At 34.6% G+C, this 18921-nt stretch overlaps 1 protein-coding gene across 8 annotated transcripts in view; it reads right to left on the bottom strand.

Moving 5' to 3' along the window:
- ERBIN (erbb2 interacting protein) overlaps positions 1 to 18921 on the bottom strand; it is a 133578-nt gene that overhangs the window by 77401 nt on the left and 37256 nt on the right. For all 8 annotated transcript variants that reach the window (XM_047833840.1, XM_047833919.1, XM_047834082.1 and 5 more), the window contains exons 2-4: positions 10773 to 10820; positions 5809 to 6006; positions 2266 to 2383 (exon numbers count right to left, since the gene is read on the bottom strand). In XM_047833840.1, the coding sequence (XP_047689796.1) occupies positions 2266 to 2383; positions 5809 to 5997 (307 nt within the window). In that variant the 5' untranslated portion in view covers positions 5998 to 6006; positions 10773 to 10820. The remainder of the gene's footprint in view (positions 1 to 2265; positions 2384 to 5808; positions 6007 to 10772; positions 10821 to 18921) is intronic.

The following is an 18921-nucleotide window of genomic DNA, read 5'->3' as shown; positions in this document are numbered from 1 at the left end:
CTTGAAAGTGATAATGATATTATGGTTACATGTAAGGATTTCCAAGTTCTTGAGAAATGCTACTTCCAGTATTTAATGGTAAAGTTCATGTCTGCAACCTAAAATGTTAAGTAAGTTTACTAAAAAGAAATTTTATATAACAATATATCTTTTCCTTGAACATTAAATTCAAAAATTCGTGTTTTTAAAAAAGAAAGAAAGCAAATATGGCAAAATGCTAATGGTGGGTGAAACCATGAGCGTTCTGTCAATTCTTACGTAGGCTTTTATTTTGACTACGAAATTTTTGAAATAAATTGAAAAAAAAACAGGATATAAATGAATCCAATCTAAAGGAAAAATTCTAAATTTTTATTTAAAACAGATTTTTTCGAGGCACCTGGGTGGCTCAGCCAGTTGAGTGTCCGACTTCGGCTCAGGTCATGATCTCACAGCTCGTGAGTTTGAGGCCTGCGTCGGGCTCTGTGCTGACAGCTCAGAGCCTGGAGCCTGCTTTGGATTCTTTGTCTCCCTCTCTCTCTGCCCCTAACCCACTCACATCCTGTCTCTGTCTCTCTCAAAAATAAATATTTAAAAAAAAAAAATTTTTTTTAAACACAGATTTTTTTTCATATAACAGAAAAATTTAACCATAAAGTTAAATGATTCAGTAACAATCTTAAAAATTAAAACTTTTTTATGTGGATCATGAGAAACTTAACAGAAACCCATGGGGAAGGGGAAGGAAAAAAAAAAAAAAGAGGTTAGAGTGGGAGAGAGCCAAAGCATAAGAGACTCTTAAAAACTGAGAACTGAGGGTTGATGGGGGGGGTGGGAGGGAGGGGAGGGTGGGTGATGGGTATTGAAGAGAGCATTTTTTGGGATGAGCACTGGGTGTTGTATGGAAACCAATCTGACAATAAATTTCATTTAAAAAAATTAAATAAAAAAAATTAAAACTTTTAAACTTAAAATTTATTGGCTATTGACAATTGAAACCCAGTAGAGCACTAACCACTGTAACCTGAACCTGAATCTAGAGTGCATATGGACATATTATACCTCCTTAAAAAGGATTTAATCCTTAAAAAGGTATAGATTTGATGATTTTCCTACAAAATATACAATTATTTGATATGGAATGCCCACAACTAAGATAATTAGGGCTTAGCATATCAAGGCATGCAGTAAATGTATTTATTGACTTTTAAGTATTTTTTTTATGGCAATGGGTAGACACCATCGTTAATTAATTCCAAGTTAACTGTTAATTGTGAAAAGAGGATGATCTTTTTAATCGGTCCTAATGTGGTTTTCATAATGAGTCCTAAAACGTGGAATTGATATGTTGGAAAGATTACTCCTGGATATTCATATCATCAAGACAAAAAGTAACTCTGCAACCAAGAGCTATGGAATAGGATTGTTAGGCATTTACTGGTGCTACTGCACTAACTTTTGGACCTCGTTTATAAAGATTTTCTCCAAATGTTACAAAGAATTATATGAATATGACTTGGTATTTAGTGTTCGTTGAAGTCTTATCTTTTGACAGACCATTTAACATTTACTGTCTTGTGATTTGTTTTTGTAATTATGTAATACATGCTCGTTCTAAAATTTTCAAGTATCTACTTGTCTCTCTCAGACAAGATAAGCACTTAACATTTTGGAATGTATTTTCCCTGATGTTTTCAGTCTATATCAAACTAACGGTACTAAACCAAAACTGTATGCAGCAGGAGAACAGTCACCATGTCCTTTTATTTCTCATCATTAAATGTAATCCTAGGTCCTAATAAAGTAATTGGCAAAAACTGGTCTCTCAATAAAGATTTAAAGATGTTCAATTCATTTCTAATGTTGCACAACATTTTTTTAAACAGTTAAGACTATACCGTAAATATTCCATGTCCATATTGATAGAGCTACATTAGATTCCACTCTATGACTGTACCAAACAGTGTCATGAACAATGAACAGTACAGTTGTTAGTAGTTTCTCATCATTACAAACAAAAGGACAGTGAATATTTATAAATATATAAAGGTAAAGATATATAAATATGTACATGCATGTATCCATAACATTTTAATTAAAAGGTCATTTAAAATTTTTTACATTTATTCTCCATAGTGCTTTAAGCTATCATATATGTAAGTTATACATATATATAGAAGCTAATACAATAATACTTTTAAATTTTATATTTTTGTTTGTTAACACACAATAGAAATCTTAACAAAATAACGTGTTCCCACTTAAGTCAGGGGGGGAAAATCTTACCATTCTTGCTGACATCCAGTTCCCTGAGATTAATGAGATTTGCAATAGATGCTGGTAATGTTGTTAAATCATTGTCTGGCAAACTCAGTTTATGTAGAGACTGACAGTTAAAAAGTTGCTATTGAAACAAGGAAAGAAAAGTTTTTGATTATTTAAGTTTCCTTAAATATTTTATTAACATTTATACAAAAAAATATTAGTGTAACTAAAACTGAATGAATTGTATCTACATAAATACCAAGAAAGATCTCTAATTGTTTCCTGCTATCATAGATTTGAACACAACTGAACTACTCAATCATTTACATATTCACACTTCAGCCCTAAGCAAAATGCACTTAATAAGAACAATTATATGGATGTATTCTTGGTTAAAGTAGTAAAGAATAAGTGGCTATTAAATAAGCTAAAGTTTGAAACTTGCATTTCAAACATCCTTATTCCAAAACGAAAGTTTATGAAAATTAAATTCAAATAAGTACAATGATTTTAAATGATTCAAAATAGGGGCACTTGCGTGGTTCAGTCGGTTAAGCACCTAACTTTTGATTTCAGCTCAGGTTATGATCTCATGGTCTGTGAGATCAAGCCCCAAGTTGGGCCCTGTGCTGACAGCATGGAGCCTGCTTGGAATTCTCTCTTTCCCTGTCTCATAAAAACAAAAACAAACAAACAAAGCTAAAAAACAAAAACACAGTTCTGATTTGGGAAAACAAAAAAATAAGGGAACAAATATCCTATTATGCTAAAATCACAATAATACATTAAAATACAATATATTTATTTAAATAAAATATATTTTAAATAAAATATATTCAACCAGAAGTGTAGGTAAATGGGTCACTTCTAACTTCCATACCAAAAAACTACAGACTATATGGAGCACAGAGAATTTTTAGGGCAATGAAAATACTCTGTATGATACCACAATCATGGAAACATTCATTTTCATTATACATTTGTCCAAACCCATAAATGTACAACTATACTGCAAACTATGGACTGTGGGTGATTATAATTTTTCAACATAGGTTCATCAGTTTTAATGTAAGCACCACTCTGCTAAAGTATGTTGACAATGGTGGAGGCTATGCATGTGTGGGAACAGTGTAGGTATATGAGAAATCTCGATTTTGCTGTGAACCTACAACTGTTCTTAAAATGTTAAAGTGTTTAGAAAAACAAACAAAAAACTGTTAATCAGGATGGCACTGAATAAGCCCTATTTGAGAAGAGCATTCTTCTAAAAATGGTAAGTTATGCTTAAGTGGTTCAGTTATTTGCACTTTCACAGCCTCTCTTTTCCCCTCAATCCTCAGACTGAGACCCTACTAGTACTTATTACAGAAAGAGACTACTCTTAGACTTTCAAGTTTTCCAAAATAACAAAAGGAAGATAAATTATTTTCTAAAGAACTATATAAGGAAAAAATAATTTACAAAGCACCTTATTACAACCTAGGGAAGTAATTTATAAACATACAAATGCAATCTTTAATATTTTATCCTTAGCCATACACAGATTTCTTTATAAGACAAGCTTGGATGGCACTAGCTTTCAAAATATTTTTACTAGTGGCCACTGAAAGAAAAGCCTTTTTCAAAGGACTGCCATACAGTATGTACACACAGAGACACTTAACACAAATATTTCATGCAACAATGGACACATGCAACACACTCTACTTTCTATTCTATTTCAAGTTAGGATTGCCAGATGAAATTCGAACTTCTGGAAATAATGAATAATTTTTAGTAGAAGTATGCCCCATTTATTGCATAAAACACTTACATTAAAAAATTATTCACCATTCATCTAAAAATTATAATTTCAGGGGTGCCTGGGTGGATCAGTCGGTTGAGTGTCCGACTTCAGCTCAGGTCATAATCTCATGGTTTGTGGGTTGGAGCCCTGTGTCGGGCTCTGGGCTGACAGCTCAAAGTCTGGAGCCTGCTTCAGATTCTGTGTCCCCCACTCTCTCTGCCCCTCCCCCCACTCATGCTGTCTCTCTCTGCCTCTCAAAAATAAAGAAACGTAATAAAAAAAAATTATAATTTCACTGGGTGTCTTCTAATTTTATCTTCTAAATCTGCCAGTGCAAATCATAGTTTGCTTTTTGGAAATGCCACACATACTTATGAACCATCAGTGCCTCTCTACACAGTTGTGATAAACACTACTGTTTGGGTAGTAAAACATTCTAACAATTAAATCTATTGCAGTTTTTCCATAATAAACAAAAAACTGAGTTGAGAATGAAGAGGGATTAGGATTTAAGGGAAAACAAGTAGCCACTGAAAAATTTTGATAATGTGAGAGGATAGATGTTTCATGGCAACAAACCAACTTTCTCCCTCTAGTTATTCTTACATTTCAGAAAAGTTAAGTTCTCGGGCACCTGGGTGGCTGAGTTGGCTATACATCTGACTCTTTTTTTTTTTTTTTTTTTTTTTAAATATAAGTTAGTTAACATAGAGTGTAATAATGGCTTCTGGAGTAGAATTTAATGATTCGTCACTTACATACAACCCCCAGTGCTCATCCCAACAAATGTCCTCCTTAATGCCCATCGCCCATTTAGCCCATCCCCCCATCCAACACCCCGCAAGCAACCCTCAGTTTGTTCTCTGTATTTAAGTGTCTCTTATGGTTTGCCTCCCTCTCTGTTTTTATCTTATTTTTCCTTCCATTTATTTCAGATCAGGTCATGATCTCCGTTTGTGAGATTGGCTTGTGCTGACAGTATGAAGCCTGTTTGGGATTCTCTCTCTTCCTTCCCTTCCCCACCCCATTCATATTTTCCTCGCAAAATAAATAAACTTAAAAAAAAAAATAAGTTGCAAAAGAAATAACACGTCTAAAAAACTGTTTAATAACAAAAAATATCATATGACAACCAAAAGGACAATTTATTCTCAATCGCAATAGTATAGACCAATGTCTGATAAAAACTACAAAAAGAAAACATTAATTTTAATGATTTGTCCAGCTAAATCTACTGGCTGCCAAAACTGTATAGTCTTACTCTATCTCGCTGGCTATAAAAACCTGAAATTAAACATAAAATTTTAATTATTTACTTAAATATTCAAGCAACTGGCTTGAAGACACAAAGTTTAAAATTCTATTTTACAAAATTCTTAATTGTGTTGCATACCCTAAGATAAAATTAAACCAGAAAAAAAGATAAGAAACAAAGAAAACAATGGAAACACATATATATTGGCAGCATTATGGCAACACTGGGAATATTATATCTCTATGCATAAAAATAACCACAGGCAATTCTTTTTTTTAAATTTTTTTTAATGTTTATTTTTGAGACAGAGACAGAGTGCGAGTAGGGGAGGGGCAGAGAGAGAAGGAGGCACAGAATCTGAAGCAGGCTCCAGGCTCTGAGCTGTCAGCACACAGAGCCGGTTGTGGGGCTTGAAGCCAGGAACTGTGAGATCATGATCTGAGCTGAAGTCAGGCACTTGACCAACTGAGCCACCCAGGCACCCCAAACCAAAGGTAATTCTTAAAAGATAGTATTAACATACCTTTGGAAGCTCTTCAATCTGATTAGCATCTAAATAGAGTTCCTCCAAAGTTTTCTCAAAAGTAAAAATCTCTTTGGGAACCTGTTCCAAACTGCAATGAGAATAATCAAGGGTAGTTACAGTCTCCTCTTCCCCTCGTAGACACCGACATGGTACCAACCGCACAAACAAACTTCGTTTTGTAGTCATTTTTAGACACTGCAATATTCAAATGAAAATAAATTTAGTTATACATATTATAGCCAACAATTTTTCAAAACAAATAATTCCAATTCATTTATCACAATTTATATATCAAAGATAAGTATCTTCTCCTTTACACACATCCAATGGAATATATTTAACATTGTTTTACTATCTAAATTTATATATATTTATATACTGAATTTCAAATGAACTCAAGTACTTCCCTACTTTAAAAAAATGACCTGTTAAATAACCACTTATATGCTTCTGTAAGAACCATGCTTGACGAGTCTTGCTTATACTCAACTAGAAAAATCCTAATACAACAATAAGATTTCCTTAATTTCCGGGTAAGAGCTATTTTTTAATTAAGAATTTGACTCTATGCAGTTTTGAGTAGGAAGTAGGAAGTTTTGAGTTTTGATTTTCCACATCAAAATTCCAATACATGCCAAGTTTATTTTGTTCCAATTAAATATTGGCCTTTTAATTTTTCTAAAGAACTTAAAAGTCTTATATTTGTGTAAGGTTACACATTAGAGAATAAACTGGCTTCATTAAAGGGTATACCAATCTCATTGTTTCAAACTAAATGGGGGAAAGGTTTAATTCTGAATTAGTGAAAATTTTCTAGGCTAATTTTATTAAAAATACAGTGTGTACACATAGGTTAATTCCAACTGGTCTAAGATTATATTACCAAAGAAAACCTACTTCAATAAATAAGACTGACTGCGAATCAGTAATCAATTCTTTGTAAAATGATAAATTCTTGCTTTGAACAGATGACTATTAGAGTAATAGATAACTTCCAACCAGGGCCAAGACTAGGTTGAAAGCAGTGAAACAATTACCTCAAGCACAAAATAAAAGAAGCACCAAAACAATGCAGTAATCAAATTAAAAATTTTAATGTATTATTTAATTAAAATCACTGAAAAATGATCTGTTTATGAACAAAATGACTATTTTTAAAATAAACACAGGATAGGTATTATGAACTTTTTTATTTTGGCTCAAGTTTTTTTATTTTTTATTTTTTTTAATGTTTATTTATTTTTGAGAGAAAAAGACAGAGTGCAAGCAGAGGAGGGGCAGAGGGTAACACAGAATCCAAAGTAGGCTCCAGGCTCTGAGCTCAGCACAGAGCCCCAGTCGGGGCTCGAATCCATGAACCGTAAGATCATGACCTGAGCTGAAATCGGATGCTTAACCAACTGAGCCACCCAGACACCCCTATTTTGCCTCAGGTTTCAATATGGCTCGGCAAGGCACTGCTTCTAACAGTTCTATTTCAAATTATATGATATTCTTAAAATGTTTTACAACAATAAGTATTCCACCTGCAATCTTTTAAAAAATATGACTATTCTTAGTCAATTTATATGCCAGGCACTGTGCTAAGTTCTTTAGGTAAAATATATGTATATTCTCATTTCAACCTGCTATACCTTTCCAACACATATACTATAATCCCTATTTTTCCATAATAAAACTGATTCTGTGCTCTTATTACATTAGACTGCTTCTCAATATATAATGATACACTTGAACTCAGCTTCTCGAAATGATTAAAATATCAATAGGACTTTATTACGCACTTCTTCATAGTTTACAAAAACAAAATACTGATGGAGCTCAGAACACAACACTCCAAGGTATGGCACCTTGACATACTGAATATTTTACACTTAAAGAGTCTGAGAAAACAGCAGAAGCAGGAAGGTCATGCTCGCTTACCCTTACACTTCTCTCCTGAAACAGATCATAAAATCCTTATGTGACAGGGGCCTTCCTTATACCTGGAGGAAAAGAGCAGCCCCATCTCTGAAGAATGGAGAAAAGTCCTAAAAAACGGGCTTTACTAAATTTCCCCCACTTTACTACACTTAACCTCATACTCTGACTTATTATACTTCTACACAACTCTACACTCTTCAACAAATGTAGTATAAAAATATTAAGTTTTAATGGTTTCTTTAGGTCCTTACTCGTTATGAAGGCTCCTGTGCCACTTAAAACTTGCATTAAATAGGGCACCCGGGTGACTCAGTTAAGCATCTGACTTTTGGTTCAGGTCATGACCTAGCCAAGTGAGTTCAAGCCCCATGTCGGGCTCTGTGCTGACAGCCCAGAGCCTGAAGCCTGTTTCAGAATCTGTGTCTCCCTCTCTCTCTCTCTCTGTGCCATTCCCCCACTCATGCTGTCTCTCTCTTTCTCTCTCAAAAATACAATAAACATTAAAAAAAAATTAAAACACTTGCATTAAATAAATTTGCATGCTTTCTCCTGTTAATCTGTCTTTGTAAGTTTACTTTTTACATCCAGCCAAAGACCCTAAAAGGGTCAAAGAAAAATTTTTCCTCCCCTATGGTGTTAAACAAAAGTTTCTACTACATAGTATCTTTGTCTCATGGGAATATAACATACAGCATGGTGACTGTAATTAATAATAATACTGTATTGCATATTTGAAAACTGCTGAGAGAGATCTTAAAAGTTCTCATGGAGGGGTGCCTGGGTAGCACAATCAGGCATCCAACTTCGGCTTAGGTCATGAACTCACAGTCTGTGGGTTGGAGCCCCTCTTTGGGCTCTATGCTGATAGCTCAGAGCCTGGAGCCTGCTTTGGATTCTGTGTCTCCCTCTCTTTCTGCCCCATCCTGCTTGTGTACTCTCTCTCTCTCTCTTTCTCCCTCTCCCTCCCTCTCTCTCTCTCAGAAATAATAAATGAATAAACTTAAAAAAAATTCTAAAAAAAATTTCTCATTGTAAGAAAAAAATTTGTTAACTACATATGGTAATGAATGTTAATTAATTAGATTTATTGTGGTGGACATTTAGCAATATATACATATAATGAATCATGTTGTACACCTGAAATGAATATGTTACATGTCCATTATACTTCAATACAAAAAAACTTTGTCAACAAAGAAATATCCAGAAAAGTTTACTGAATGCTTATTAATAATCTATGTTTATATGAAGGTGTGTTTTACTGCCAAGAATAAGCAGTTTTATTGACCTAATGAGAATTTCATTGCTAAAGGGGAATTTAGCTTATACTTGTGTGTTTATGGGATAGCAAAAATAAAAGATTCCAAAAATGAATATGAAATTTCTTGCTGCAGGGATTCTAAGATTTCAACTGATAATGAGTTAAGACGACACTTAAGAACAATGGGGAATTCAATCTGCTCTTTCCAATATGGTAGCCACTGGACACATAGCCATTTTAACCTTAAAATTCAAGTTAAATCAAATCAAATTAAAATTCTCTTTTATCAGTCACACTACACACATTTTAAAAGTTCAACAGCCACATGTGTCTAGTGGATACTATATTCAGTAAAAGAAGATTGAGAACATTTCTATTAGTGCAGAAAGTTCGATGGGGCAATGTTGGTTCAATGTTTGAAACTATTGCTCTGGTTCACCGTATTATAACTACTATATGCTTTTATTTATATAATACAATAGTACCCCAAAACTTGGAAGATAGGGCCTAAAAATCCCAGAAATCATAATGGATTTGGGACTATAACTGGGCATGAAATGTTTACTACCAAATATATGTAACTTAAAAGAATGTATTTATTTCAGATGTTGTCAGGCGTGCAGCACACTTGAAGCATAAGACAATTTACAAGACAGAATGTGTTCTTTTTATTGCTTATTTATTTTGAGAGAGAGAGCACCAGCGTGTGTACACGAGATAGGGAGGGGCAAAGAGAGGGAGAGAAAGAATCCCAAGCAGGCTCCACATTCAGCACTGAGTCCAAAGCGGGGCTTGATCTCACCATCCAGAGATTATGACCTGAGTCAAAATCGAGAGTCAGATGTTCAACCAAATGAGCCATTCAGGCACCCCCAGAGTAAAGGTTAACGAAGGTAAAACAACATCCAAGGTTCTTCTGTAGTGCTAACCATAGATCATGTTGCAGACAGATAGTCAGAAATTCTAAAACATATCAGAAGAGAAAATGAATTTAGAAAAGGAAGATTAGGGGCACCTGGGTGACTCAGTTAGTTAAGGCTCCGACTCTTAGTTTCGGCTCACTTCATGATCTCAGTTAGTGAGTTTGAGCCCCACATTGGGCTCTGTGCTGGTAGCGCAGAGCCTGCTTGGGATTTTCTCTCTCTGCCCCTCCCCTACTCACGCTATCTCTGACTCTCGCAAAAGTAATAAATTTTTAAAACTATTTTAAAAATAAATTTTATAAACTATTTTATATTTAATAAATTTTTAAAACTATTAAAAAAAAAACGAAGATCAGATGCTTTAGGAAAAAGGTTACATCTTAAGTAAAAACCTCTTGTTGACAGAGGCTACGAAGAAAGCAGTTTAGACCTCAGATTAAATTCAGGGGGCCTCAAGCCAATACAAAAATGGACCCTAATTTAGCAGACTAAAACTGCTGATTGTTAAGAAAGGAAAGGGACCTTAATCATTGAGGGCACAGGAGTAAAATACCATATGAAAGAAATAAATGAATACTAACAACCAAAGAGATCCTCCCTTACACAATACTACTAGGAAGTAAACCAAAGGAAGAAAGCCTGGTCAGGTTTGAAAAGGAAGTGATCAACTTGGGGAATGTTCATAAGAATTTTAATGTAATGGTAAGCAAGAGCCACTTTATAAACCAGACTTAACCTGGGACACATAAAAAATATTCTAATCAAATGCAGAAAGAGAAGCCAACCAAGAAAAAAGTCATAATAATAATACAAACAAAAGAATAAGACTAACAAAAGAAATTAAAGCTACTTACCACTGGGTTGAAGTTCTCTCCCTGATGTTTCTTAATTGAGCCAACATTCTATGGAAACGAAAAGAAAGAAACAAAATTAACAATAAAAATAGATCTTTATGATTTTAAGGATCATCTCTTCTAATTTATTTGCCTCAAAATGTAAGTTAAAATTATCAAAAATTCACCAGTGTAAACAAACAAATTTGCTATCTTCTAAATACAAAAGTAGCTTCTTAACCACTGGTTTTTAATACATTTGTCAACTATGGCGAGCCCTTACGTATATCAAATACCAAATGCCTATCTACCATTAAAATCCCATTTATTTGAGCCTACTGAGAAATAATAATTTTTTTCTAAGCAAAACAAATTCTAATTACCAATTATATTTAAATTTAGTAGTTTTTGATTGTTTTGGGAGGCATACAATGCTAAATGCTGATCAGATTCTATTCCTTCCTTTCCAGAAATTTTACTTTATTCATGGTGGTAATGGACCCAGCTAAATATCCACAACTGAGCCTTCCAAAAAGGGTGCACAGGGGTTAGATGACATAGTTGAGATCAGTGACATATGAAGTCTGCTTTGGGGATGGAATGAGGTTGGTTATGGGCAGACATTTGTTTTCCTTATCCTGGGACAGATGTAAACATGTCTACTGCTGCAACCATAATCCTATGACCATTAAGTTAACAAGTGTGAGTATGAGAAACCAGCTAATAAGCCCGACAAAGAGGAAATACAAAACAAGCTGGACCAATGTTAACCAATGCCTACTTTTGAATGTCTTGATATGTAAGAAAACTAAATCCCCCACTTTCTTAAGTCATTGTGAAGTTTTCTGCATGTACAGCCAATACATTACAAAGTGAAACAGCCTGAACTTGAAACAGTAACATTAACAAAAATACATCATAACCTTTCTATTAAAAAATTGGTAATATTCATAAATTTATGTTCCAAATATTAGAGTCACCCTAAATTTATTGGGCTATTTTCCCCCATGCTAAATGGTTTAGTACTACTTAGTTGTTTAAACTTCACCACAAATTCTACTTGTAACACATGCTACAAAAAATACCTTTGTGTATAGCAAGCAAAGATGGTCACTAAATTTGTCATTCAACATACTCCTACATATGTGACAGTCTGGTAGAACAGAACTGCCAATAAGCTAAACCAGAATAACGCTATATGCAAGAGCAGTTTGGAGAGAGCCTAGATGAGATATCTGTGTTTAGAAATGTTAGTTTAAAATACCTGAAAGATGTCCTAGTGGGATCCTTAGTAAGCAGCTGAATATGGGCATTCAGAGATGTGGGGACAGATCCAAACTGAGAATATAAATTTGGAAGTCATCTGCCTACAGATGATATTTAAAGCAATGAATTTAGATGAAAGCATCAAGAGCATGAGCACAGACAAAAAAGAGAATAGGGCCAATGATTAAGCCCTGAAATATTACAAAAATAAGAAATCAGAAAGAGATAGAACAAGCAAAAGACACTGAAGAGAAGCAATGAGTCCAAGTAATATCCTAAAGGCAAAGTGAGAAAAAAAAATGTTTCAAGACGAAATAAGTTATCAACTATGTTAATCAGAATTTAAGAACTGTCACTGTGGGGGCGCCTGGGTGGCTCAGTCGTTTAAGTGTCCGACTTCAGCTCAGGTCATGATCTCACAGTTCATGAGTTCGAGCCCTGTGTCAGGCTGTGTGCTCACAGCTCGGAGCCTGGAGCCTGCTTCAGATTCTGTGTCTCCTTCTTTCTCTGCCCCTCCCCCACTTGTGCTGTGTCTCTATCAAAAATAAATAAATGTAAAAAAAAATTTTTTTTTTAAGAAAAAAAAGAACTGTCACTGTGTATTAAAAAAAAATTTTTTTTAAAATGTTTATTCGTTTTTGAGACAGAGAGAGACAGAGCATGAATGGGGGAGGGGCAGAGAGAGAGGGAGATACAGAATCGGAAGCAGGCTCCAGGCTCTGAGCCATCAGCCCAGAGCCTGACGCGGGGCTCGAACTCACGGACCGCAAGATCGTGACCTGGCTGAAGTCGGACGCTTAACCGACTGAGCTACCCAGGCGCCCCTGTCATTGTGTATTAAAGTAAGTCACTGGTCATCTTGACAAGATCATTTATTATGGAGTGGTGGAAACAAAATAATGTTGGAGGTTAATGAAGAAAAAAGAGGATAACCTGACATAACAAATAAAGATAATTCGGGTACTTTGGCTAAAAGGACATTAGAAAAATAGAGCAGTAGCCAGAGTAGAATGTGAATCAGGAGTCACAACAGCTGATTTGTAAGCAATTGGAATAATCTAATTAGAAGAGCCCACTGGTAAATTTTTTAAAAATGTTATTTTGAGAGAGAGAAAGAGAGACAGAAAGAGAGAGAGAGAGGAGATGGGGGAGGGGGGATGGTGAGCAGACAGAGTGGGAGACAGAATCCCAAACAAACTCTGCGTTGTCAGCTCAGAGACTGATATGGGGCTTCATCTCCCAAACCATGAGATCATGACCTGAGCTGAAATCAAGAGACAGACACTTAACTGAGTGAGCCACTCAGGCAGCTTCTTTTTAAGAGCCCACTGGTAAATTTTTATAAAGAGATTTGGGCAACAATTCATAGATTCTCATAGCAAGATCTCCAACCAATAAAGAAACTGCTCATGAGGAGGAAAAGAAAACAAAACAGACCTTGGGTGCAATGGTATAACTAGCCAAATAAAACACACATAGGGTATTTTTCAAAAATATAGATTATTATAACTTCTTTCAAGAGATTCTTATTTTGGAGATTAGATATAAAACTTAAGATTCTTTATTTTAAAGTGCAGATGTACTTCTTTTTCTCCAACATTCTCAACAAGTATAAATACATGCTCAATCTTATTTCATCTATGCTCAAACCACCATCTTTTCTCCCTCTCCATTCTTTATTATTATGACAAACTCTTAGCTTGGATTACTGTAAAGACTGAAAAGTGAAGTCACTATAAAAGTTTTTAAAAATACAGTACATTATATTTTCTTATTGATTTGAAGAGATCACACAATATATCTAACTAGATTTGACAGAAATTTCAATGTTGGACTAATCTTTCTAAATGAGTTCAAAAGTTAAAATGTAGAACAAAGGCTCCTCAGGCATGCCCACAGCTATTAGTTGACACTTAGTGGTTGTATAAGATCATTTTAGTTTAATCATGGCTATCACAGTTGTTTGCTAATTTATATTTGGTATACCTGTCCTTAGTTCTGAGGCAATTTTATAAAGGACACTATTAACTCATTATGGGTAAGTACATGAATAGTAAACAATGAAAATAGTGATAAGAAAGAAAAAAAAAAAAAAGAAAGGTAAGAAACTTATTCAATGAAAAAAGTATAAATGCTATTAAGAACATTTGATCCTGAAGGAAAAATCAATAACTGAATGTATAAAATGTGCTATGCCTACAACATACAGCAGGAAATGAGAAAGGAGTCTGATCAAATAGCTAAGTTTCACTTATGGCTATAAGACCAACATCAATGTCTGAACTTTACTGGCCTGATTCTAATCTAGTAGAAATCTGAGTTTCTTCAATATCAGCACTACTAATCCAATTTTCATATCAAATGATGGTTAGCCTAAACATGTTTTTAAAAAATCTTACATACATAATAGTAGTAGATATACAAATAGAAGTTACTAAAGAGGTCCACATTTGCAAAAATTTCCATTTTTACATTTCTACATATTACTTACATAATGAAATAGATCCTTATAGTCTGGAAACTGTATACATCCATGTAACCAACAGCAATGAAGATGTAAAATCAAATACTATGGTGAAAAAAAAAGGGGCAAGAGTGGGTATCTTTGTTTCATTCCTAATCTTAGAAGAAAGATTTTCAGCTTTTCACCGAGTAGAATGTCAGCTGTGGGCTTGTCATATATGGCCTTTATTATATTAAGGTATGTTCCTTTTATACTCACTTTGTTGAGAATTTTTACTATAACTGGATGTTGAATTTTTGTCAAATGTTTTTTCCACACTTACTAAGATGATCATTATGATTTTTACCCTTCATTTTGTTAATATAATACATCACACGGACTGATTTATGGACGTTGACCCATCTCTACTTCCCTAGAATAAACCTCACTTGATCATAGTGTATGATCCTTTTAATGTATTGTTCAATTCAGTTTACTAATATTTTCTCGAGGATTTTTACATCTATGTTCATCAGAATATAGCCCTATGATTTTCTTTTCTTTTGGCATCTTTCTCTGGTTTTGGTATAAAGACAATGAAAGCCTCATAAAGTAAGTCTGTAAGACTTCCCTCCCCTTATATTCTCTGTAAGAGTTTGAAAAGGATAGGTATTAATGCTTCTTTGAATATTTGATAGAATTCACCAGTGAAGCTATCTAGTCCTAGCTACAGCAATCAGGCAAGAAAAAGAAATAAAAGGCATCCAAACTGGAAAGCAAAAAATAAAAATGTCACTATTTGCAAATGACATAATAGTATATACAAAAACCCTAAAGACTTCATCAAAAAACTATTAAACCTAATTAAGTGAATTCAGTAAAGTTGCAGGATACAAAAATCAGTTGAATTTCTAATAAGAAATTTTCAGAAAAAAAAAGACAACAATCCCATTTACAATTGTATCTAAGAATAAAATACCTAGGAATAAAGTTAATGAAGGTGAAAGATCTGAATATTGAAAATCCCAAAACATTAATGAAAGAAATTAAAGACACAAATAAATGAAAAGCTATTCCATACTCATAAACTAGAAGAATCAGTAGGAGTACAATGTCCATACTATCCAAAGCAATCTAAAGATTCTTTTCTTTTTTTTTAATGTTTATTTATTTTTGAGACAGAGAGAGACAGAGCATGAACAGGGGAGGGTCAGAGAGAGGGAGACACAGAATCCGAAGCAGGCTCCAGGCTCCAAGCTGTCAGCACAGAGCCCGATGCGGGGCTCGAACTCACGGACCGTGAGATCATGACCTGAGCCGACGTCGGATGCTCAACTGACTGAGCCACCCAGGCGCCCCGGCAATCTAAAGATTCTATGCAATCTCTATCAAAATCCCAATGGCATTTTTCAAAAAAATTAGAATAATCCTAAAATTTGTACGATACCACACAAAACAAGAAAACAAACAAACTCCAAAGAGCCAAAGTAATTTTGTGAAAGAACAAAGCTAGCAGCATCATACTTCTGATTTCAAAGTATATTACAAAGCTATAGAGCTACAGTTATTAAAACAACATGATAATGCCATAAAAACAGAGAGACCAATGGAACAGAACACTCAAAAATATATCCATTCATACACAATTAATTTACAACAAAGGAGCCAAGAATATACAGTCCCTTCGATAAATGAGAGTGGGGACAAAACTGGACAGTCACATGCAAAAGAATGAAACTTGACCACTATCTTAACATTGTACATAAAAATTAACTCAAATTCGATTAAAGACTTAAACATAAGACCTAAAACCATAAAACTCCTACAAGAAAACACAGGTAGGTAAGCTTCTTGACTTGGTGATGATTTTTTTAAGCTGACACCAAAATCAACAAAAGCAAACATAAGTAGGACTACATCATACTAAAAAGTCTCTAGCACAGCAAAAGAAACCATCAACAGAATGAAAAGGTAACCTATAGAAGAGAAGAAAATATATGCAAGCCATATATCTGGTAAGAGGCTAGTATTCAAAATATAGAACTTCTATACCTTAATGACAAAAAAAAAATCCAATTAAAAATGGGCAGAAGATCTGAACAAACGCTTTTCAAAAAAAAAACCATACAGATGGCCAACAGATACAGGAAAAGATGTTCAACATCACTAATCATCAGAGAAACTATTTGTACATCATAAGATTATCACCTCTCACCTTTTAGAATGGATATTATCAAAAAGACAAGAAATAACAAGTATTGGTAAGGATTTGGAGAAAAGGGAACTCTTCTGTACTTCTAATGAGAATGTAAACTGGCACAGCTACTATAGAAAACAGTATGAAGTTCCCTCAAAAAAAAAAAAAAAAAAGTGATCCAGTCATATGATCCAGCAATTCCATGTGCGGGTATTTATCTGAAGAAAACAAAAAACACTAACTCATAAAGATTTATTCACACCCATGTTCACTGCAGCACATGCAGGCACACATACATGCATATTACTCAGCCATAAAAAAGAAGTGAGATCTTGCCAACTTGCAATAACTTGGATGGATGGATCTTGAGGACATTAGGCTAAGTTAAATAAGTCAGACAGAGAAAAACAAATACCATTTGATCTCTCTTATATGTGGAATCTAAAACCAAATAAAAACAAACAAAAACCCTCCTATATGTAGAAAACAGATTGGTGGTTGCCAGAGGTGGGGGAGGGGGTTGGGAGAAATCGGTAAAGGGGGTCAAAAAGTTAACTATATACATACATACATACATACATACATACATACATAAAATCCTTCTATCGCCTCAGCTGGTTCCCATCAACACCCTAGGCAAGTCAACCTGTCCTGAATAAGACTGCCTTAACATTTGTGTACAAGTATTATAAGAATGTAGCCTTTGGTTCTCATGGATAAATACATGGAAGCAAAATTGCTGGGTCATAGTCTTTATTTAATTATATGTACTTTTTTTTAAGTTGTTTTACAAAAAAGTGGTTTTATCACTTAACACTCCCTGAGTTTTGGTTACATTTTCAACAACACTTGATACTGTGTCTTTCTTAATTTTAACCTATGTAGTCGGATGCATAGCCGTATCTTATTGTATTTTTGTTTTGCCCTTCTCTAATTACAAATAGCATAGCAGAGCCTCATATATACTTAGACTTTATTTAGATGGTAAGACACTGGAATGCAAGCCCTGACAACCTCATGTGATAAAACTTTTGGAGAAGAGAGTGATCAAATTTTGCATATGGGAGGAAAGTAAATTATTGTGCACTGTGCTGGAAAACAACTCCCCTTGAACATCTCACATTTCTGCATGGTCTGGGTTCTTTGAGCAATGTCATTTACAGCCAATTAAATATGCTTGTATAAAGAAACATTCTAAGATAATAATGCTTAGCAACATTAAGACAGCCCAATTTCCTCTCTTGAGATTTGCTTAAATTCCAGATTAAAGATAAGGTTTTTGTCTCTTACTTTCAGAGGAAAGGACCAGACTCATCATCAGTAGTACTATGTAAAATCAGAGTTTCCCAATTCGGGCTTCCTCTCCTGCAATGCACAGTAGTGCTCCTACAGGAATCATCTGACCCTCACTGTGTAGCCATGTGAAGATTAAGGCTCAGGTAATTGACACAAGATATGCCCTGGTCCCTGCATTTGTAGTGAGTAATAAACTATTTGTCTCTGATCTAGGGGTCTTGTGTCTTCTGATAGGTTACCATACTAGCTTGTAAACAAGGTAAAATCTAGACCCTTCACTGTTTTCTTACTTAACCACATAAGTTAAGAAACATGGCCACAGTGTTCTATACCACCCAAGATCAAAGACTGAGTCCATTTCCCCATTCCTTGAATTCAGACTGACCTTGTGACTTGCTTATATGGCAGTTTGTTAGGCAAATAACAGTACCTATGCCTCAAGAAGATTTAAAACTTCTACTTTTACCTTCTTTGAATGTTGCCCTGAGAACATGATGTTATAAAGCAGCATGGGATAAAAGACCACAATGCTGATTCACAAATTCAAGAGAACATAAATGGCTGATTTTTTAAGCCATCAATCTTCATAAGTTTATCAACTATATTGGTTTGTTTCAAAGAGGAAACTTTATACTTTGTTCATTTTCTTTTTTTAAATTTTCCAATGTTTATCTTTGAGAGAGAGACAGAGCATGAGTGGGGGAAGGGCAGAGAGAGAGGTTAGACACAGAATCCAAAGCAGGCTCCAGGCTCTGAGCTGTCAGCAGAGCCGGATGCTGGGCTCAAACCCACAACTGTGAGATCATGACCTGAGCCAAAGTCGGACACTCAACTGACTGAGCCACCCAAGCGCCCAAGCACTTTGTTCATTTTCTTAAGGTAAGTTTTCTATTTCACACATTTCATTTTTTTCTATGTTTTCTGCCTTTTATTCATTTTGAATTTGTCTCTTTTTTCTGCCTCTTCAG

This window comes from Prionailurus viverrinus, chromosome A1, assembly GCF_022837055.1.
Source record: "Prionailurus viverrinus isolate Anna chromosome A1, UM_Priviv_1.0, whole genome shotgun sequence".
In the NCBI taxonomy this organism is placed as follows: domain Eukaryota; kingdom Metazoa; phylum Chordata; class Mammalia; order Carnivora; family Felidae; genus Prionailurus; species Prionailurus viverrinus.
The sequence above is the reverse complement of the archived record's forward strand: the minus strand, read 5'-3'. Positions and strand labels throughout refer to the sequence as shown.